The sequence below is a fragment of the Schistocerca americana genome, chromosome X, assembly GCF_021461395.2.
Source record: "Schistocerca americana isolate TAMUIC-IGC-003095 chromosome X, iqSchAmer2.1, whole genome shotgun sequence".
Lineage (NCBI taxonomy): Eukaryota > Metazoa > Arthropoda > Insecta > Orthoptera > Acrididae > Schistocerca > Schistocerca americana.
In genome coordinates, this window is record NC_060130.1 from 523915228 (window position 1) to 523939494 (window position 24267).

Sequence of the window (24267 nt, forward strand, 5' to 3'; positions counted from 1 at the left end):
CTCATGGTCCCAGCTGCGATAAGCTATAACTGGTGCACACCTCAGGTGTTTCTGGAGGGGACGCTAACAAACGCTCGGTACGTGCAGAATGTTGTTAGACCCATTCTTTTGGCGTTATTGCAACAGGAAGATGATGTTTTGTTACAACAGGATAATTCTTGCCCACACACTGCCCCTGAAGCTGAAAGCGCTCTGCAAAACATGCAGCAACTTCCCTGACTAACGCGATCTCCGTACTTGTCTCCACTCGAGCACGTTTGGGATACGATGGGACGAGGAGTGACTCGTGCGACTCGTGAGCCAACAACTCTTAGAGAATTACGTGAGCAGGTCGGTCAGGTGCGGCATAACGTATCGCAGGTCAGTGTTCGCCATCTGCACTATCAACTGGATGCCAGAGTGAGCTCCTCCATTGCCGCCCTTGGAGGCTACACCAGTGTTGCAGCATGCGTCGATATTTGAAACCTCAGAACCGCTTGTGCTACTGTTTTAAAAATGTAATTATTTCAGGTACTCCAGATGCACTCATGCGCAGCAATAAATCTTGAGTGAATTGAAATCATGTAATAGTGCGTACTTTTTCCTGCAGTGTATACACACTGGTTTTCCTACATTTCTCATTTCACTGTCAACTAGTATCACACGTTTTCACACACGAAAGAGATGACGAATAACCTCATTTCACCATACTAATCGAGAGATGCTATATTGTTGTCGCTGGTCACTTGTTCATCGTTTTGGTTTTGTCCTGTGTGGCACTATTTCCAAATATTTAGTGCAAGTTTGTGTGCTGCTTCTGATGGTGGAAATTGTTGGTGTGTGTGTGTGTGTGTGTGTGTGTGTGTGTGTGTGTGTGTGTGTGTGTGTGTGAAAGAGAGAGAGAGAGAGAGAGAGCAAGAGAGGGAGAATGAGAACGATAGAGAGAGAGGTTCAAAAATGGCTCTGAGCACTATGGGACTCAACTGCTGTGGTCATAAGTCCCATAGAACTTAGAACTATTTAAACCTAACTAACCTAAGGACATCACACACATCCATGCCCGAGGCAGGGTTTGAACCTGCGACCGTAGCGGTCGTGCGGTTCCAGACTGTAGCGCCTTTAACCGCTCGGCCATTACGGCCGGCAGAGTGAGAGGGGAGGGGGTTGGAAAGGCTCGTGTTTTTGGAAAGCGGCTTTGTGTAATTCATTAAGTGCAGTAAATAGCGTTTTACTGGATGCGGTTATGTATTTCTCTTTACATTTGCTTCTGATTTTTGTGTATAGAAATTCTCCTCTGCTATTAGTTTCTGGTTTTTATTAGCGCCACACTGGTCAAAAACCCGGTGAGCGGCGGCAGTGACGTAGCATCTCTCGATGAGTCTCGCGACATAAGATTTTTCTACATCTGTGTATTAAAATGAGTGATACGAGATGAGAATGAAATGAGAAAGATGGAGAAAACAGTGTTTATAATTACTGCCAAAAAAGAAATACACCAAAGATGTACAACACATCGAAAAACTTAATTACTGTCTATTAAATAGCTACTTAGATACAAACTGACTTTAGACTGATATTATGTTGAAATATTCTGTTCTCCATTCCTGCCGTACATGTTCACGGAAGAGCAGAGGGCAACATGAATGCAAACTGTCAAGGATTTCATTAATAGTTTTATTGGCACCTGTGACCGAGATTCGTCCTTTCTGAAAACCACAGATTAGTGCTTCCTGTTCAGTGCGAAAACGACAGGAATGTATTAGAGTCGCAGTGCACAGCACACCGTATAACATTTCGAAGGACAACCGAAGGCCAGATTACAAATGAAACCTTCACTGAGAGCTTCTAGCAGACTTAACTTCATAACCATTACTTATGGGCTAAGTAAAACATGCAGTGGTTAGTGTACTGGCCTCTCTTTCGTCGCCGGCCGGGTGGCCGAGCGGTTCTAGGCGCTACAGTCTGGAACCGCGCGACCGCTACGGTCGCAGGTTCGAATCCTGCCTCGGGCATGGATGTGTGTTATGTCCTTAGGTTAGTTAGATTTAAGTAGTTCTGAGTTCTAGGGTATTGATAATCTTAGAAGTTAAGTCCCATATTACTCAGAGCCATTTGAACCATTTGAACCTTCTGGACACACCTCCCTAAAACAATGTTAGAAGATGACATTTAAACACGAAATTACACACTATGTTATGTAGTCGCTTGCAAGAGAATCAGGTAATCGTTGAGGGAGCTTTATCTCCATAATCTCCTAAAGCTACAACGAATATGCCACGCTAAATTCTATTTCGCCACGTGGAAGAATGGAGGATGGAATTAGCAGAAGGGTACACAAGTACAATGAATTTTACTAGTGTGTGAGGGACTTAGTCTGAGTAAAGGAGGTGCCAAAGTAACTGTAAGTAAGTGCTATATAAAACGTACTTTACACCCATATTAACATCTGCAACGGAGACCTGGGGTATGACAAGAAGACAGGAATGTGAAGTCCAATCTTCGGAAATGAAATCCCTGAGAAATATATTCGGGAAAACGAGGAGAGTCAGAGTGAGAAATAATATGATAGGAAGGAAATAGGAGTAGAAAAGTTGAGTGATAGACCTGAGAGGAGTTGAATACAATGATTTTGACATTTTAAGAGAATTTACGATGGCAGGATCGCAAAACGAATCATGGTAGCCAAGTCTGAGGGTAAGAGGGAAACCCAGAGCGAAATTTGTTGATTCAGTCGAGATCAGTTTACCAAGAAGGAATACGGAATTAAAACAGTCACAAAAGAACAATTGGTGAAAGTGGAGAAGTACTATAAACGTCCCTACCTGTCCTGAGGCTGGATAATGTTGAACTGAAGACGAAGACGACTCATTCATACCCTAGGAACGTTGTTCATACAGGTTTTTTTTTCTTTTGTAATTGAAGTTATAGCATCCGTTGTCTCTCTAGTGCACAGCGTTCCACGATTTTATTTATTTATTTATTTATTTATTGTTCCGTGGGGCCAAAATAAGGAGAAGTCTCCATGGTCATGGATCGAGTCACTACATGAAATTATAACACGATATTAGAAACAGATAAAATGAAATATAAAAAAAACATATTCAGGTGACAAGTCGTAAGTTTAAATGAAGAAAATCAACAATGTAACACTGGAATTTGCTTAATTTTTTCGCTCTTCCTGGACCTCCTCGACAGAATAGAAGGAGTGAGCCATGAGGAAACTCTTCAGTTTAGACTTAAAAGAGTTTGGGCTACTGCTAAGATTTTTGAGTTCTTGTGGTTGCTTATTGAAAATGGATGCAGCAGAATACTGCACTCCTTTCTGCACAAGAGTCAAGGAAGTGCATTCTACATGCAGATTTGATTTCTGCCTAGTAATAACTGAGTGAAAGCTGCTAACTCTTGGGAATAGGCTAATATTGCTAACAACAAACAACATTAAAGAAAATATATACTGTGAGGGCAATGTCAGAATTCCCAGATTTTTGAATAGGGGTCGACAAGAGGTTCTCGAACTTACACCACATATAGCTCGAACAGCCCGTTTTTGAGCCAAAAATACCCTTTTTGAATCAGAAGAATTACCCCAAAAAATAATACCATACGACATAAGCGTATGAAAATATGCGAAGTAGACTACTTTTCGTGTTGAAGTGTCACTTATTTCAGATACTGTTCTAATGGTAAATAAAGCAGCATTTAGCTTCTGAACAAGATCCTGGACATGGGCTTTCCACAACAGCTTACTATCTATCCGAACGCCTAGGAATTTGAACTGTTCCGTCTCGCTTATAATATGCCCATTCTGTCTGATCAAAATATCGGTTCTTGTTGAATTGTGAGTTAGAAACTGTAAAAACTGAGTCTTACTGTGATTTAGCATCAAATTATTTTCCACAAGCCACGAACTTATTTCATGAACTACATTATTTGTTACTGTTTCAATATTACACACAAGATCCTTCACTATCAAGCTGGTGTCATCAGCAAGCAGAAATATTTTTGAATCACCTGTAATACTAGAAGGCATATCATTTATATAAATAAGAAACAGCAGTGGCCCCAGCACCGACCCTTGGGGAACGCCCCACTTAACAGTGCCCCATTGGGACTGAACATCACTACCACTCTCAATATTGCGGAGAATTACCCTCTGCTTTCTGTTCTTAAAGTAAGAGGCGAACCAATTGTAAGCTACTCCCCTTACTTCATAATGGTCCAACTTCTGCAGTAATATTTTGTGGTCAACACAGTCAAAAGCCTTCGTTAAATCAAAGAAAACACCTAGCGTTCGCAACCTTTTATTTAATCCGTCCAAAACCTCTCAGAGAAAAGAGAATATAGCACTTTCAGTTGTTAAACCATTTCTAAAACCAAACTGAACATTTGACAGCAAATTATGTGAATGTAAATGCTCCAGTAACCTTGTATATACAACCTTCTCGATAACTTTAGCAAACACCGATGGCATCGAAATAGGTCTAAAATTGTCAACATTAACAATGTCTCGTGTCTCTATTGAGCTGGGTGGTTAAACGTTGCAGTAGAGCTATCCCACTGAGGATATACTGTGTATGGTGGCCGAACGTTATTACTAGATATATCGCATTGTGCGATATCCGAGAAATTAGTTACAGGCAAGTGTGCAGTGAACGTCATGACGGCGTGCTCCTTAACCGACTCTGAACGTGGGCTGATAGTTGGTACTAGACGCTTGAGTCATAGCGTATAAAAGATTACACAAGAACTCGGATTTCCGAGATAAAAATTGTGTAGGATGGATCTAAAATATCGAAAAGACGATGTCTCTACATACATTAAGCGGCACACACAACGACCAGAAGTGTCTGTCAAGCGGAATTCGCGTCGCCCCTGCAGTTCCATACGAGCCGATCGACTATCTGCTGAAAGTTGGATTACCGCTGATTTGAACGTGGGGTTTCAAGAACACATTTCTGCCAGAACTGTACTGAGACAAACGCACCCCATACTCTTTAACAGCCGGCTGTAGTGGCCGAGCAGTTCTAGTCGCTACAGTCTGGAACCGCGCGACCGCTACGGTCGCAGGTTCGAATCCTGCCTCGGGCATGGATGTGTGTGATGTCCTTAGGTTAGTTAGGTTCAAGTAGTTCTAAGTTATAGGGGACTGATGACCTCAGAAGTTAAGTCCCATAGTGCTCAGAGCCATTTTAGCCACTCGTTAGCAGCTGATGACCGACTCGTGTCCCGGTGATCCCACAACATTTGGCGACATATAGTAGCTGATATTGCAGGTACGTAGCTCAACAATTATGGCGCTATTCGCACAGACCATCTCCCCGTTTGGGATCCATGTTTTAGCGCTTTATGTCAACATTTATACTCTTCAACATAGCCCAAAATACGTTCATTGTGCTAGACATTGACACTTCTTACCGTTCTGTTCACGGAAGGATCGTGAAAGAAATAATTGTACGAGGCCTATTCGAAAGAAAGAGCCGTTTAGTTACAGTTAAATGTTTGCAGCTCTGAATGAGGTTGCAGGAGTACAGTAACATGTGTCGTTCTTTGGGATGTCATAAATGTAACTATCGTTACTTAATAATCATCTGGCTTTTAGAGGTAGCAGACAATATTGACTTACAAAATCGTTACTCAGAGTGCTCAGGAGCTGTGCCTACTATATGGGGCAGGTATGCTGTGTTAGTGAAATGTCAGACATGGTATCAAGATTTTACAAGGGGCCGTATGAATGTGCACGAGAAAGAAGTGGATTCACGGTTTTGCTAGCACTGTTCGAAGAAGTCATCGTCAACGTCGCTGCCACTGGTCACCTGGTGCCTCCGGTCTTCTGGTGGACCGTTGTTGGAAGATATCGCCACTGCCAGGCGTAATCTAACCGCCTTAAGACCGGGAATCGCCGCCCCGCTGAAGCCGGTTAAAGGAATCTCCCCCGTCGTCGTAGTCGTCACCATAGTCGCTACCGCCCGCCTCTGACACATTGTTCCACTCAGACGTGTTACACGAAGAACGACGTGGGACGGTAGCACCGTCTCATGTACAAACAGTTCAATCACAGCCACTGCCCTCACATCGTTGTTTTATTTTGACATCCTCCCATCCCTCTCTGTTTTTCTCAGTGTATAAAGCGTTAACTGCTATAGAGCCGTGTACTTAATACAGGCCTCGACACCAGGCACCGGCACGCTACTCTTCGAATATTCCAGCAGCAGCAACTGCTTGGGCAGGCCAGCAGCGGCGACCTGTGGTGGACCCCATGAGTTGTATTCACGGAGAACTATCTGCAGCGCCGTCTACCGGAGGGCATGTTTACGTGCATGTTCTCAACTATTGTTCACTTGTATGTGGATCAAGAATTTTCATTGGTTCAGTGTGGCCACAGTGTTGACGACAGAACCGACTATGAATAAGGTTCTCACTTCCACGTGCTCAGTTTGTTTAGTTCCTCCTTCGGTTCTTCTGTCCATGGGGGCAGTGCTTCAATCTCTCCTTGAGTAGCAGCAGCAGCAGGCTCTGGCGGTTGCTACCTCGAACCTGTCGGGAGCACAGCCTAGTGAGTCTTTCACGCCGACGGCTTACCCGCCGCCATTTCTCCCTTACGTGGATACGGCCGAAGACTAATAGGCTTACGAGAAGCGGCTGTGGTAACACCTGACGTCACTGATACAAACATACGTAACGCTTTGTTTCTTTCTTGTATTTCTGCTCGGATCTACCAATTGTTGTGCCAGCTATCCCCGGTCCAGGGACCCGAGTCGCTTCCGTTCGACAGAAAGTGTTGGTTCACCGTAAATGCCAACTTGTAAAGTTCTATCGTTGTCCACAAGTACTACCACGCTTGGGCGGTCGAACTCCGGTCGCAGATTGCTACGATGTTCATCACGACTCCCGTGATGATTCTATGGTCAGTGACGCCATCATTCGGTTGGCTCCTGACAAGGAAGTGCGTCAACACGCACTAGAAGTCATCTTTGGCAGAAGTGTTAAATATTGCTCAATCTTTCGAGGTATCTCGTGCTGCTAGTGACCAGATTGAGGCTTAGTGTGACACCGTCTCGGTGACTCCTGCTGCTGGCCGTCAGACATCGACATGCCAAAAACGACAGCAACGGCAGCGCTCCGCCGAGCGCCCGTCTTCCCCATACTGTTTCGCGCAACATGTTTGGGCCGTGTGATCTAAGCACTGAGCGACGTGCAACAACTGTAGGAAAAAAGACATTCAGCGTCTGCGGATCGTCCTCAGCCACTTCCTGTAGAAATGGTCACGTGTGTCAGTTGCCTCTAATGCTTAACAATCATAACAAAAAACTATTTATCGCAGTGTGAGTGATGGGCAAATTCCCCCACTACAAGTGGACATGGGTGCAGCCATGATTTTACTGAACTTACAAACTTCTGTGGATTTTGGATCTCCGTCGTTGTCTCCAGTTACTCGACATTTGGTGAGTTACAACGAGCCGCATATTCAAATTGTGCGGCGGTTTACGCCGCCCACCTTATATAAATTGTCGTTAGTTCCTTGACATTTTTGTAGTAGATGATGCTGGTATCTCAAATTTGTTCGGTCTGGATGCTTTCAGTACTTTTGGTTTTTCCATTCGTCCCTTTTGTCGGATGGTTTAGGTCGGGCCACTAATTTTGAAGTCCACATTACTCTGAAACGTACTGGGCGGCCGCGCTTTTCCCTTGCGCGTCGTATTCAAGTTTTTTTGCGTGATCAAGTTAAATTAGAATTGGACAGTCTATTACATCGAGTAAGTTGTTTACGTCTCGTGACTGTTAAGAAACCTACCTGTCAGGTTCGCCTTTGAGCTGGCTTTAAAGTTTCAGTTGACACTCAATCTATTATTGACACCCAACCTTTGCTCCATCCGGACGAGTTATTGGCTAAACTCGCTAGCAGAAAGCTTTTCTTCAAAACTGATTTATCTGAGGATTCTAAACAGTTCCTTGTAATTAACACGCGCCTCGGGTTGTACCTATATCAGCACCTCTCATTCGGTGCGGCTAGCGCCCGCGGCGATTTTTCAGCGTTTCTTGGAACGACTGATGTCCATTCCAGAGTCCATCAATTACCTCGATGACGTTGTCGTGATGAGTTCATCCATGGACGAGAATTTACGTAATTTGCGTCCCGTGTTCATGGTCTTACATACTGCAGAGTGGATATGCAACTTGACCAAGTCAGCTTTTTCAAACATGACCGAGCGAGGTGACGCATTGGTTAGCGCACTGGACTCGCATTCGGGAAGACGATGGTTCAAACCCGCGTCCGTCCATTCTGATTTAGGTTTTCCGAGATTCCCCTAAATTTCTTTAGGCAAATTCTGGGATCTTCCCTTTGAAAAGGCACGGCCGATTTCCTTCCGCATCCTTTCCTGATCCGAGCGTGTTCTCCGTCTCTAATGACCTTGTTGTCTGCGGGACGTTAAACATTAATCTCTCCTCAAACATTCGTATTGTAGTTGGAGTTTGAGATTTCTTTGAAAGGTGTTAATCCTCCATGTTATCATATCGCTACAGTCACAGTTCTGCCTCGCACTACAAATGTCAAAGAACCTAAGGAATTTTAGGTAAAATTGCTTACTACTACAGATTTACGCCGGGAGAGGCTGTGTTGGCCCATTCCCTCCATGCGTTGTAGCACAAGAACGTTCTTTTTCAATGGACGTCGGTTTGAGAGTGCATGTTCTCGCTTTTGAGATCTAATTTACGTTCTTCTACTTCTCTGGCTACTTTCCATCATGGTCACCTTCTGGTTTTGGCTAGATGCCTCTCATCTTGCGCTCACTGGTCGTCAGTAACTGCTGGTATCTGTACATGAATTGCTTCTGTGTTTGTGTCTATGTTCTCATCTATTGTTCACTTGCATGTTAATTGTGGTTGTGCGGTTGTTTCTCTTACAGCATAATGTAACCAGAACTTTGAAATTTTCAGCCGCAAGAACAAAAGAAGCAACAGAATCACCCACAGCGTCAGAGTCCGGCCCATCAGCAGGGTCCGGCCCATCATCAGGGTCCAGCCCATCATCAGGATCTGCAGGATGTGGCCCATCAGCAGGGTCTGGCCCATCATCAGGGTCCGGCCCAGCGTCAGGGTCCAGTCCATCTGCGTCCTGCCCTTCGTCAGCGTCCGGCCCTTCGTCACCGTCCGGTACTTCGTCAGTGACATTGCAGCCATCGGTGGCATCACAGGCATCACACAATGGTTTGTATGTCAGAAGAGTTGCCTAAAAATAGAAAAAGCTTTAGATTTAAACCTGAATTTTTATATAAGGTTTTTGAGGTCGCTGATTAGAAACTTCATATTACAGTTTCAAAATTAAAAATGATAAGTAATGTTTATAATATTTTGAAAACTGTTAACATACCAGCCATTATGTAATAATATGTACACTTTAAAAAATGTAAATCAGAAAACATAATAAAAATCACCCGCTCTCAGTGTCGGGATAGTTATCAAGTTTCAAATCAAGGTCCGTATCATACTTATCAGAAATTTGTAAGAAATTTTTCATACTCATCATCAGGAAAAAGCAAAAGCTCTGGGGCGTCCGTTGCCAATTTTTTACTGTTTCTGGGTTTAATTTTGCTCATGCTCAAAACAAGTGGATCTGAAGATACCGGGAAGCAACGTAACACATCTTCCATTGAATTTGTGCTTGAATTTTTCCTGGATAACCCTGCACGATATTTGTTTTGGCCTTACTTCCAGTTTCCTGAGAAATTTCAGATAACTAACCTTCTTGCAATATTCTTGATTCTGTTGTCTAGGCACCGTGCAGTAGGACTTTATGAACTGTCATATACATGTAATACCAAGGGAACTTGTCTACGTACACTTTCACAGTATCACGACAACGGTTTTTTAAATTTTTCGAAGCTCAACTTATAGGCACACGGCACGACAAGGTAACGCGAAACGTGAACGGAATCTTCGTCCAGCCCCGGGATTTGTGCAACACTGATGATTACTGAAAAAAATGACCAGCAGTGTTGCTGTCGTTGGAGTTCCTATACCCAGCCTTTCAGCGATCAACAAGAAGCCCTAGCTGCCTTTGAAACCCCTTGTGAATTGTTTTTTTCCCTAATCTCAAAACGATTTTTGTCTTCCATTGATCGCAACTGCCAATTTTTTTACTCGCAAGTTTATATCCAAGGTGAAGTAAACACTCAAAGCAACGAATGTAGGCATGTAAGGCTGATAATCCCTAACGTATGTTGGAAAGATGTATCACTATATTTTTTACAAAATCGAGATTATTGAAATGTTTAGCTGTTTGCTACACACTGGTAGAAACGCATGGATGATGTAAAAGTTCGCTGCGAAAACTATTTGATAATGAATTATTATTACTTTACAATCGCAAATGATTTGAAACGAACTAGTGACACAATCTGATCGTCAATATATTTTTGTCATTTGAAGTAGACTCTGTGTTTCCATATAAAAATTGTAGCCTTGTTGGTCTACGAAAACGAAGTGACAAAGGGTAGGATTTCTCCGTATCACTACCTTTTTTGTAATAGACTGTCTAGATGCAGTAGAACCAATGATGTAATAAACATTAACGTCCGTATCACTTCCATTAGTAACTTTTGTTTGTGTTCGCTGTGCCGAAGAAATACCTAAATCCTATTTTTAAATCAACCTGACATTGAACATATAAAATACTTTCTGATGTGATTTAAGTGTATTTGTACTTTGACTTTGGAACGATTTCGATTATGTATATCTCTGATAGGTGACACCGAATTCAGCTTCTACCATTTTTTCGTAAATGGGTTAGATAAGAGCATTGTGTTTTTTCATTGAATTCCTAATAATCATGTACTAGTATTTACATAACTTTACGTCGACAACTTCGGAAAATGCGTCATCGGCAGACGTTTTACTACTGTGTGTGTTGCTGATATTTTAACGCTGATTTTTATTTATCAGTGTGCAATGGTGACTTTGTCAAGGTTTCATTGAGAATACTGGGAACTTTAGTGGCAATGGAGTAACAAAGGCTCATTTGATTAGCCAGCGACAACTCCTGTTATATTAATCAGAGGCTTGTCTTCTTTTGCTTCAATCTGTTTCTTGATTGAACTCCATATTTGGTCAACCATGCTTCTTCCATTCCGTGGATTCTGGTTTCGATGTACTAGTTATCGCTGTATTCGAATTGGCAGATATTTTACAAAAACGATAAAAATTTAAAGACACGTTAAAATAAATAATCTGGTATATATACACTATGTGATCAAAAGTATCCGGACACCTGTCTGAAAATGACTTACAAGTTCGTGGCGCCCTCCATCGTTAATGGTGGAATTCGATATGATGTTTGCCCACCCTTAGCCATGATGACAGCTTCCATTCTCGCAGGCATATGTTCAATCAGGTGCTGGAAGGTTTCTTGGGGAATGGCAGCCCATTCTTCAAGGAGTGCTGCACTGAGGAGAGGCTTCGATGTCGGTCGGTGAGGCCTGGCACGAAGTCGGCATTACAAAACATCCCAAAGGTGAAACTTCCTGGCAGATCAAACTGTGTGCCGGACCGAGAGCCTAGGGACCGATGACCTCAGGAAGTTTCATACCAGCGCATACTCCGCTGCAGAGTGAAAAATCTCATTCTGGAAACATCCCAAAGGTGTTCTGTGGGATTCAGGTCAGGCTCTGTGCGAGCCAGTCCATTACAGGAATGTCGTGTAACCACTCCTCCAAAGGCCGTGCATTATGAACAGGTCGAAAGATGCAATCGCCATCTCCGAATTGCTCTTCAACAGTTGGAAGCAAGAAGGGGCTTAAAACATCATTGTAGGCCTGTGCTGCGACAGTGCCACGTAAAACAACAAGGGGTGCAAGCCCCCCTCCATGATAAACACACCGCGCGGAGTGGCCGCGAGGTTTGAGGCGCCATGTCACGGATTGCGCGGCTCCTCCCGCCGGAGGTTCGAGTCCTCCCTCGGGCATGGGTGTGTGTGTTGTTCTTAGCATAATTTAGTTTAAGTAGTGTGTAAGGGTAGGGACCGATGATCTCAGCAGTTTGGTCCCTTAGGAATTCACACACATTTGAACACTCTGGAAAACACGACCACACCATAACACCACCGCCTCTGAATTCTGCTGATGGCACAACACACGCTGGCAGATGAGGTTCATCGGGCATTCCCATACCCACACCCTGGCATCGGATCACGACATTGTTTACCGTGATTTGTCACTCCACACAACGTTTTTCCACTCTTCAATCGTAAAATGATTACATTCCTTTCAGCAAGCGAGGCGTCGTTTGGCATTTACGGCGTGATGTGTGGCTTATGAGCAACCGCTCGACCTTGAAAACCAAGTTTTATCACATTCCGCCTCACTGTAATAGTACTTGCATTGCACCCTGATGCAGTTTGGAATTCCTGTGTGATGGTCTGGATAGATGTCTGCCTATTACACATTACAACCCTCTTCATATGTCCGCGGTCTCTGTCAGTCAACAGACGAGGTCTGCCTGTATGCTTTTGTGGCCCTTCACGTTTCCACTTCACTATCACATCGGAAATAGTGGACCTAGGAATGTTTAGGAGTGTGGAAATCTCGTGTAGAGACGTATGACACAAGTGAACCCACGGTCGAAGTCTGTGAGTTCCACAGAGCACCCAATTCTGCTCTCTTACAATGTGTAATGACTACTGAGGTCGCTGATATGGAGTACCTGCCAATAGGTGGCAGCACAATGCACCTAATATGAAAAACGTATGTTTTTTGGGGTAACCGGATACTTTTGATCAAATAGTGTATATTGAAATGATAAAGAAACGCAACAGTGTAGTAGCAGTCGACATATCCTATCAAAACAACTGCCCAGTGTGCCTCGGCGTCGTGTATTTCTAACGTCACAAGTAGAGAGACAGAGAAGGTCAGAAATTACTTTCACGTTCTACTACAAATCAGTATAAGTTAAAAGCGTCACGACGAAAATTCCTGAATAACGCTGAATACATATCTGTTTTTCTAATTTTAGTTTTACGAGATAGATCATTTCATAGTCACATATTTGACATGGATTTCTAACACGCTGTAGTGTAAGTCAATGAAAACATGATATACGCTAATACGAGTATTCTACATACCTACCCTACTACCCTCAATCAAACAAAACTGAGTAAAAAGTTACACACGCTTCCAATAAGGGTGATATTTATGAGTCATTACCTCTCGTTAACGCTGTGCCGAGAACAGTAACTTTGAGCTAACGTAGCGTCTCGAGTATCAAAGATACGCCACTTTCCTATTTAAGTAACATGCACTAGAGCCTCCTCTACGAGATTCTATAATAGTCAACTTATTCAGTAACTATCACTTTTTTTCAGATCCAGACCACTGTGCATTGGCGGCATTGGCACCATCAGCGGCATCGGCACCATTGGCGGCAGCAGCAGCTGAGCAGCCCAAGACATCAGCTGAACCACCACTACCGCCAATATCAACACAGCCACCAACCCCACCAGCATCTCTGACAGACACAGCACCATTAGCACCACTGTCGCCAGCATCTGCACCCTGTACTGCAGTACCAAATGAACAGATCATCATCTCCGCAGTGCCGAAATTGCCGTTTCTAGGTAACATTCGAATCGATACTTACCTCTTATCTTCCACTGTCCAACAAACCCCATCCCATATCCCTAGTAAGCCTCCGAAATGTAACAGCGCACACCCCCATTTTTCAAGACGGCTTAAAATCTCAAACGATAAGGGGTTACAGACCACATTGTCGCAACATCCACCCAGAATACTTCCTCTCAACCGTCCATCAATAATCCAGCTACCGATACTTTCAACCAAATCTTCCAAACACATAAACCTTTGTTATCCAGATCGGAAGCCAAATTCCTAAACCCAAAGACTTTCCTCTAAGAAATCTATAATCAAACACTCTATTTAAAAAGAATTCCCAGGAGAAACTCAGCTATCATAAAATCCACTGATTCCAATCCCATCAACAATCTACGCCAGTAGGACTCCTGTTTGTACTCATGCCATCTTCACCCTGCTGTCCCCTTGCGGGTCAAAACGACATTTGCCTCATTGCCCACCGATCCTCATTGATGTTGTCAGTTAGGTAGACCCTGAGATCGCCGTAGAAAGGTTGTGTGGGAATTAAATTCCAATCCCTACCTTGAAATTTGCATCATTTTGCACTCATGAGAACCACAGCCCTGCTTATTTAGTCCTTTCACCGAATCAGCAGACACCACTGGCCACCTAATCCATACTAATCCATAGCGTAGTCTTCCTATACTTCAAACGCTATGCAACTGAACTAGGATTCGCCAGTCCTAATCCATCCGACGCCCCCATTGCCTACTGTATAGTGATCACTTCACCAGTAAATGTAAGAACCCTCTGTCCTTCCCACCTGTCCACACTGACAACTTCACAAAGACTGTTCTAATCTGAAATCTCTTCTCACCTGTAAAAGATGCAACGAATCCTATCCCTTTTGTTCCAACATGTGTACAACCAAAGCACCTATCAAAAATCGCAAACCAACTTCACGGATCTTATCTTTTAATAGTCCAATCCATACTAGCAGCTCCAAGTCAGATGTGCGTTAGTTTATAGATTACAGCTTATGTAAAGAACGGACTGAACTTGCAGAATGTTTCTTTATTGGAACATTGTCTCTGTTTCTCTTTTCAGGTGAAAATGCAGGCAGTGCTGATGTGGTATTGGCACAGGGATCTGACGAAGACCTGATTGTGGAATATGACGATTCCATACCATTGTTCGAGAGCGATACACATGATGTAAGTAACAGCACTATAGATGTCACAACGTTGATACACTCACAAACGCCGTCTTGGTTGGGGTATCGATTGTCACGCGGGTTTTGGAAATTTTTTAGAACTATGTCGGCATTCTTTAAGCAGTTATCCACAGTTTCCGAGGTAATGCTTCAACTACTCTTTACCAAACTATGCCCATCACATTGCACCTACAACGAAAGAGAAGTTCTTCAGGTATTTCGATCACGTAATTTGCAAACTGCAGTACTAAATGTAAGGTAGCTGTGCAACTTCGCATCCAAATACTTTCATGTTTTCAGTGGCCGTCTCTCCGTGCGAGAACAGAATGTGGCTGAGTTAAGGATGTCATTTTATCGGACCTAGTGATTGTCAGGCAGCAAATTATAACTTTTATATAATTGTGTTACTGTTCTTTTTCCCCAGCACCTGGTTCCTCACTATAATTACTTTTCCCTTCGACCCCCTCCACCACATTTAGCTTCCATGCTATGTTTTTCATTCTTGAGATTAAATTTCAAAGATCTTGATTAATGTTCACGACCATCTACAAATCAATCGGTTATTCGTGTATATCATGATATGTAGAATGATGTCACGTATATTTTCGTACTAAATTACCTTTCATACTCGTCATACCTGCAGTTATCGTTGCGGATAATGGTTTTCATTTGCGGCAACACCTTTCGTAAAGAGAAAAAGTTGTGTATCTCATCTCATAGCCTTTACCTACCACTGTTCTTGTACGACATGCCTTGGGTTCCGTTGCATCGTCCGGTAAAATGCCTACATTTTTACAGTGACTTAGGGATCGGAGGCGGGGTACGTTCTTGTCAGTATCATCTAGTTCGAACAGTATTTACGTTTGCGTAATGAGTGTATCTCCTATGTTGCACAATTTTCCAGATGTCAGCATTATTTGCTCCTTTTGTTCATTCAGTATGTTCCGTGCTGTCCATTACTGCTGTGCTTTAGATGCTACTACTAGCATCCTATTGATTAATATACATATTGTCTCACATTCTTTAAAAAAATGCTCATTTACATCTAATACTCAATAACGTCTCGTTCCTAGTACCGTCTAATCTTTTCTCGTAGTTCGTCCACTGGGAATCGATTAATCAAATCTCACATACTAGTGGAAAATGAAAACGTGAGTTTGGGTACCGTGGGCTCTTGTTCAAACTTCTTCAACTTGGGATACCAGCGTCACACGTTCACCTCATCAATGTCTACGCCGAGGGATGGACATTTAGCGTGGGAGCTGCAAATATCTTGCCCACCGTTCGTCTAATTACTGCAGGCATGCCGCAGGGCTCTGTACTCGTACACCTCAGACGCACCGAAGGTCGATCTCGTACAGCTCACTCTTTACGCAGACGATACGACGCTCTACAGCAGAAGTCTGAACGGCCATGTACTGCGCCGTAGATTGCAATTCGCTGTCGACACACTTGCAGCATGGGGCGTCAATGATGTCTCCAGTTCAACGGCGCAAAAACGCCGTTCCTGTTGGTGGCCAGGCGCATCATCCCTGCACGCTTGTCGCCGGCCGAAGTAGCCGTGCGGTTCTAGGCGCTGCAGTCTGGAACCGCGAGACCGCTACGGTCGCAGGTTCGAATCCTGCCTCGGGCATGGATGTGTGTGATGTCCTTAAGTTAGTTAGGTTTAACTAGTTCTAAGTTCTAGGGGACTAATGACCTCAGAAGTTGAGTCTCATAGTGCTCAGAGCCATTTGAACCATTTTGCACGCGTGTCACCTATCCTCGTTGGTGGATGTGCCGTCCCATGGCGTCTTACGGCACAATATCTCGGCGTCACCATCGACCGCCGCCTTACTTGGCTCCCACACGTTCAGGTGGTGAAGAAAAAACCCAGGACCAGACTCACCAAACTCTACCCCTTACTGATTTCGAACTCGAGGCTTTCCTCGCGGCTGGGCGTTACGCTGTACAAGGCTCTGCTCTGTCCTATCCTTGGGTACGCTTTCGTCATTAGGTATTCGCTGCCGACACACACCTGAAAACGCTTCAGACCGTGCAGAGTCGTGCCATTCGGCTGGCTCTGCAACTGCCATATGATTTTCCTGTCACACCACTTTATGACATGGCAGAAGTTCCTCAGCTTCGAGACCGTTTGAAAGTGACCACCTGCACCTAAGAACGTGTTGGACGGTCCCGCAACAGCAAGGTATACAGACTGTGCTGCAAACTGCCGAGCAGCGTCACCACACGACGGCCGCATCTGCTTACTGTTTAGGTAGCGACGAAGAAACTGCGTAGAGAACAACGAGAATACAGTCCAGAACGAAGACGCCCTACACACCACAAGCGTGGAAGGCAAAGCAAGAATTTGCACCGAACTACAACATACGTCGGAGGGACAAGTGGTTTATCAGTTAAGTCCTCGAACTGGGCCAGTTGGATGCCCGTGCTGCTATATCAGTTCCGGCCAAGGGCTCTCTCGTTCTGCACTAATAATGGCAAACGGATCACAACACATCGGTAGAAATATCAAAAGACTGCTAGAAACACACACCTACATTACGATGAACTACTCCCCTGTACTTGTTCGATATCGACGATAGGGTACGGTATTCATCATGTGATCCCAGCCGCCAGGTCGTAAACTAGAGAGAACCACATGTCTGCCAAAGACTACGCCAGACCGTTTCCTAGGCATGGTAGAGAAATTGACACTACTTAAACAATACAGGATGTTCATTTTCACGGAAGACATTGAAATATCTCGAAAAATACATATCAGATCCAGAAGCGTTATAATTCCAATCTGTTGTATTGGAAGGGGACATCCAACGAAACCAAACTCGACCCCACACCGTGCCTGGGTGGCGGGGGCAATTTTAAAATCTTTGATGGTACCCCCCGCTTTTTATTGCAGATTACGATTCTTCGGCAAAGTCTACATACGTTTTGTCCGAAGTATTTTTTTCGTTTCGCCACAGATGACGCTGTGATCGAAGGAGTAAAAATGGGTACACAATCGTAATTTACGACATACTCTGCAATGACCCTTCAATATCCAGTGGCACGTGGCACCCCACCTCCATTCTGCGAGGGTAGGACAGGCCAATGTTTCGTAACTTCTAATCGGAAACCGCAATCGCAACGCTGTATTCCTCCGACATGTCGGACAGGGGACTACTCGAAGCGCCACAGTGGCCGTGTAGCGAACTACGATGTATAATAAGAGTCAGTACACTGTGACCGTTGCTCAGGTATCGTGCAGACGTAGAACAGATAGCGACTCTAAACATTACAATACTTGCGCATTGTTTATTGCCTGCACACCTACCTACAATTCGGACAACAGATGTGCAAGTGAATGATGAATGTTGCAACCACAGAAGGAAAGACTGATATGATCCTTATTTACAGAGGAAGTAGGAGGAATGTTGAGGCTGATGTTGCCTTGTATGCCAAGCGTTTCCCTGAGAAAGCTCGCTGTCATTCGTTCTTTTACAAGGCTGTGGACGCCTTTATGTCTGATTGCAGCGCACAGACCGGAAAAAGGAAACGAAGCCACGTGATACAGGAGGTGCTAATGAAATAGCTACACTAGCGGTAGTGCACCACAACCCATGGGTAAGAGCCCGCCAATTATACTACGATTCCTGTATGTCCGTAGGTAACATTGTCACAATACTACATCGTCATAAATAATATCCATACCACGTGTCATTGCTTGGAGAACACCATGGGGCCTATTTCAGTAACCGGGCAGTGTTATGTGAATAGGCGCGTCAGCAAATGCGCACGACCCCCACGTTCCTCGTCGAGGTATGGTTTTCCGATGAGTCTACATTCACAAACCCTTGGCAGCGTTAACCGACATGACATACATTACCGTAGTGTAGACGATCCCCACTGGTTACGGCAAGCTGACCATCAACGCCCTTGATCGGTTAACGTATGGTGTGTCGTCGAGAGGAACAAACGCATTGGTCCGTCCGTATTTTATTGACAGCACGTTGAATCGACGTAGATATCGAACGTTTTTGGGATAGGAAGTATCGGTTCTGCTGCTGGATGTTGCGCTGGCCGTTAGACAAAGAATATGATTACGGTTGCCTAGCGCATTACGCAGTTGACGCACGGGAGGTATTACGCCATGCTTACACTGGTCGGTGCTACGCCAGAGGTGGCTGGAGATATTTAAAAGATAAAGCGTGCTAGCAAGTACCAAAAGATCTTGCAGACATGGTCGCCCGCATCAGAAACGTATGTGCTGACATTCCCGCAGATATGGTACTGTTGTCCTATGTCATTTGAAAAGCGGATACCTAAGTGTATTGAACACATACTCTAATTGACAAAGTAGAATAGCGTTCGCCTCGAGCCACGGGCACAGTGGCGTGTCGAGCAGTCCCCTGTTCGATATATCGGAGGAATACAACTTTGCGTATGGGGTTTCCAATTAGCAGTTATGAAAGACTGGCCTGTCCTACCCCCGCAGCATTAAAGTGGGGTCACACGTGCCACTGGATGTTCAAGAGCCATTGAGTAGCATGTCATAAATTACGACTGTGCACTCATTTCTATTCCTCTAATTACAGTGCCATATATGGCGAAACAAAGAAAATGCTTCGGACAAAAAGTATTTAGAGTTTGCTGTAGAATCGTGATCTGCAATAAAAAACATGGGTTCCCACTAAAGATTTCAAAGTTTCCCTGGATACCCGCGCACTGTGTTGGGTGAGATGTCGACTCTGGTATCGTTGGGTGTCCTCCTCAGAGACAGACAAATTGGAATTCTGACCTTCTTTGATACGATGTGTAGTTTCACTGATATTTCAATGCCTTCAGTTGAAATGAACGCCTCCGACGCGAGCGACAATTATGGTGGCACAAATGGCACTCCCTCCCCTTTCTCTCTAGACTAATCAGAAACAAGCTTGCCATCCTCCACTCTCCTCTCCCAACAATCATGCTCTTGAAACTTGCGTGGATGACTCCAGTTACAGCCAGGTAGCATCCCCAGGTTGAATGAAGCCTAACTATAATGTCTAAGCAATATAAACCGTGCAATGTTATTGCTATATGAGAGATTGCTCTAAGTCTTGTTTAGTAATTACAGGACAGTCATGGTATGATCATTGGTATTAGTGTAATTTCGACTGACCCATAGCCAAAGGGGACTAATGACCTCAGCAGTTGAGTCCCATAGTGCTCAGAGCCATTTGAACCATAGCCAAAGACACACGCTTGACATCTAGCACACTGCAATGTTTAAAAACTGGATGCTGCGTAAACTTAACTGTGATTAATAGTAAGTATGCTTAAAATGTGGGCAGAATCATATATGACAAGCAATAGTTCTGTGCGACGTCACTACAAGACTCGTAAATAAACTGACGAAAAGAAAGCTCAACGCCGGCCGTTGTGGTCGAGTGGTTCTAGGTGCTTCAGTCTGGCGCCGCGCGACTGCTACGGTCGCAGATTCGAATCCTGCCTTGGGCATGTATGTGTGTGATGTCGTTAAGTTAATTACGTTTAAGTAGTTTTAAGTCTAGGGGACTGATGACCTCAGATGCCAAGTCCCATAGTGCTTACAGCCATTTTTCAAAAAGCCCAACACCAAAATATAATTAATATACACCAATGAATTTTTGGAAATACATTAGTCTCGGTGGCATATTTAAGTGATTAACATTGCAATATTTCACATTAGTGTAAACGCGAGATACAACACAGAAAATGTGAAATGCTGATACGTTAATAAATGGTATAACCGCCAGAATATTGAATGCAAGCATGCAAACGTGCGCGTATTGTGTTCTACAGATGCAGTATGTCTATTTGTGGGATGGGGTTCCCTGTATGTGGCACTCGGTCGGTCAACACAGGGGCGGTTAATGCTGTTTGTGGATGACACTGGAGCTGTCGTCCGATGGTGTCCCATATGTGTTCGACTGATGACGTATCTGGTGATCGAGCAGCCGCATTCTGTAGAGCACGTTGGGTTACAACAGCGTTATGTGACCGAGCGGTATACTGTTGGAAAACACCCCCTCGTGTGCTGTTCATGAATGGCAGCGCAACAGGACGAATCACCAGACTGACGTACATATTTACAGTCTGGGCGCCTGGGATAACCACGAGAGTGCTCCCTATGTGATACCAAACAGCATCCCAGTCCATAACTCCAGGTGTAGGTCTAGTGTGTCTAGCACACATACATGTTGGTTGCAGGCCCTCAACTGGCCTCCTTCAAACCAACACACGGCCATCACTGGCACCAAGCCAGAACCAGCTTTCATCAGGAAATACAACAGTTCGGGCATAGGCGGTAAATATACAGGGTTGTTTCCTCCTGGTGAGGGCCCTCATGAAAACCGAGTGAACGTAGGACAATGAAGCTTTTTGGAAACATTCTCAAGGACACGCGGAAGAGAAATAAATGATAAGCCATTGAACGAAACACATTTTAATTTCTACGTGAGAGGGTAGGATTTGTTAATTGCATATCATGTTTACGTACGATGTTACAAATGCTGCTCAATATGACGATCATCAGTACCCGCGACAGCCTGGAACCCCACACGAGATACCGTTTCACTATTATTCGCAGCACTTTCCCAATGGTGAACCACGGAATGTTCAGCTGTCGTGACACAACTCGTGCACAGCTTGAAGATCGCAGATTGCGTGCAGCATTATCAGTCATGGCAGCAGTAACTACTCCAACAATTGGTATAGCAGTTGGTCATGGGCTTCTACCAGCAGCAAATTCCCAAATCGCCAGCTAATTCTAACTTCCGAACCACAATCTTCAATCCCGATGGGGAAAGAGGACCTCTTCGTATTTCTTTAATGCGTCGATACTCGCGAAGAGCAGCATCATTACTGCTATTGCTTTGGTAAAGTAGATTCAACAGTGAAGTCCTCCTGAGTGCGTCCAGACTCATGTTGAATGTTTACAACCGTATTCCACACTGATGTTTGTGTTTTAGCTCTTCGTCGCCGTACCAGCACCGTTCCTAACGGCAACTCATGGCATTAACACTGGTACGAACGCAAATCCTGCAGCGCTCAGACTGAACATTATTTCTATAAAGTTTGTCACCCTAACGGTAATTAGTTTTCCGTCTACACTGGCTATCGTAACGAATGTTTAACTGCAAGCAACCCTATAGTTTTGGGCGAATCTCAGTGTTCGATTGTTAAGGAGATAAAATAGCAGTGTCGGTGTGACCGGACCGTTAATAGTGCGCGAATTTCGGACGAAGCCGCGTGTGAAACTTGACGCGGCACCACGCCACTTCGGTGAATGAATCAAAAGTAAGTTTCATTCTTTCTACGCCACTAACCCTTATCACATTTATTTTTGGCCTTCCATCTCTTTCTTCAGGGGCGTGACGATTTTCCCAACAAGTGAATCTCCAGCATTCCACGTTAATAGTAGTAGAAGATTGTTTTAATTTCCTTGTGGCTTCTAAATGAAGAAATTAGTAGACGTAAATGATCGCTCTATTAAACGTAAATCTGCAAGACTGTCAAACCTTGAAGTGATTTCACCACTCAACTTAAATATGACGTTTCAGTCCTTTTGTTATTCCGAATTACGATGCAATCTTCCTTTGGAGATGCATGCATGTCCAAAGGAGAAGGTACTGCGCCGACTACAACCGTTGTGAAATACAGGAAAAGTATTTGCAATTGGGAATATGGGCAACCATCAGCTGTATAATGGAATGATGACAATGAAAATGCGTGCCGAGCTGGCACTCGAACCCCGATTTACCTCTTATTGCAAGCGGTCGCGTAATCATTAGGATATCCGAGCACGATTAACGGCGAGACACCAACTTCCATATGTTGTCAACTACGTGTCAGCAACCTGTACTCGTACATCTATTACGTACATTCCCGTACAGGCGGCGAGGAATATTGTATCGCAATTCGAAATAGCACGGGAAATGCAATTTCGTTGTTTATCGGCCGACACAGGGCAAGCGACATTCAAATAAAATGTCACGCCTGCACGGGAATATACATAATGAGAGTACGGGTACAGGTTGTAGACACATGGTTGACGACATATGGAAGTTTGGGTCTGACCGTGGGGCGTGCTCGGATAGACTAACGATGAGGCCAACCTCTCGCGATAAGTGAGAAATCCGGATTCGAGTACCACTCCGGCACAAATTTTCATTCTCGCCAATCCATTATACAGTTGATCGGCGTCCACATACATAACTGCAAATACGTTTCATGTACTCAGATTAAAGAATATGGTGCTTCTCGAAACAGTTTTCAGTGGAGTAGCTGTTAGGACAAGAGGCAGTTAAACACATACTAAGAGTGGATGTCCGGAAATCCGTCTCGAGAGGAGTCGAATGACAGCGCCGCAGAGCGTAGCCGGCCGTGGGAGGGATCAACATAGAAATAGCGGCCGAGCTCTGACCTGCTGCTACGTCGTTTTAGCAGCAGCTACCTAACGAAAAGCCAACATGCCTATAGCCGGCCGATGAGGCCGAGCGGTTCTAGGCGCTACATTCTGGACCCGCGCGACCGCTACGGTCCCAGGCTCGAATCCTGCCTCGGGCATGGGTGTGTGTGATGTCCTTAGGTTAGTTAGGTTTAAGTAGTTCTAACTTCTAGGGGACTGATGACCTCAGAAGTTAAGTCCCACAGTGCTCAGAGCCATTTCAGCCATTTTTGAGCCCAGTTACCTATAACTTGAACTGTTAACCTGACGCCAGCACACTCTACGATGGCATGTCAATCGTATATGACTAGGAAGAACAGCTGATTGACTACGATGATGCGCCAGCATAACAAGCCGAGCATACATTAAAAGAAAGCAGATGGAAAGCATTATCCCGCCGTGAGGCGAACTACCTGCATCAACATTCATTCGACGACTTCATTGGAATGACTTACGATACAGCTATTTCGGTGGTAAGAGACGTATTGGAATGAGCTGATATGAGGTAAAAAAGAAGGAAGTGACGACATAACAGGATCAGATTTCTGCTTACATTACAAAGGAAATACAGTAATATAACAGCAATCAGTTACAACGTGTTAGGACTTCGTCGTTATTATGTTCTTCATAAGTAGCAATTCTTTTTTATTAATGGTTACCGCTTTATAACCAACAAGTCGGCAGTGATGCAAATAAAGTCACACTCTACTGAGAAATATACTGACAGTTCTGGTCACTCCAGTAGAACATACAATGAGGTGACAAAGTCAAGGAACAGCGATATGCACATATACAGATGGCGCTAGTATCGCGTAGAAAATATATAAAAGGGCAGTGCATTGGCAGTGCTGTCGTTTGTACTCAGGAGATACATAAATAAATGTTTCCGACCTGAGTATGTCCATATAACGGGAATTAACGCACTTTGAACGTGTAATGTTTGTTGGAGCTAGACGCTTGGGGCATTCCATTTCGGAAATCGTTAGGAAATTCAATATTCAGAGATCTACAGTGGAAACAATATGCCGAGAATACTAAATTTTAGG

At 44.2% G+C, this 24267-nt stretch overlaps 1 protein-coding gene across 1 annotated transcript in view; it reads left to right on the forward strand.

The window, feature by feature from the left end:
* LOC124556593 (leucine-rich repeat extensin-like protein 5) overlaps positions 1-24267 on the forward strand; it is a 60220-nt gene that overhangs the window by 31442 nt on the left and 4511 nt on the right. Inside the window, exons 2-4 of the mRNA XM_047130559.1 lie at positions 8917-9186; positions 13334-13585; positions 14667-14773. Of these exons, the coding sequence (XP_046986515.1) occupies positions 8917-9186; positions 13334-13585; positions 14667-14773 (629 nt within the window). The remainder of the gene's footprint in view (positions 1-8916; positions 9187-13333; positions 13586-14666; positions 14774-24267) is intronic.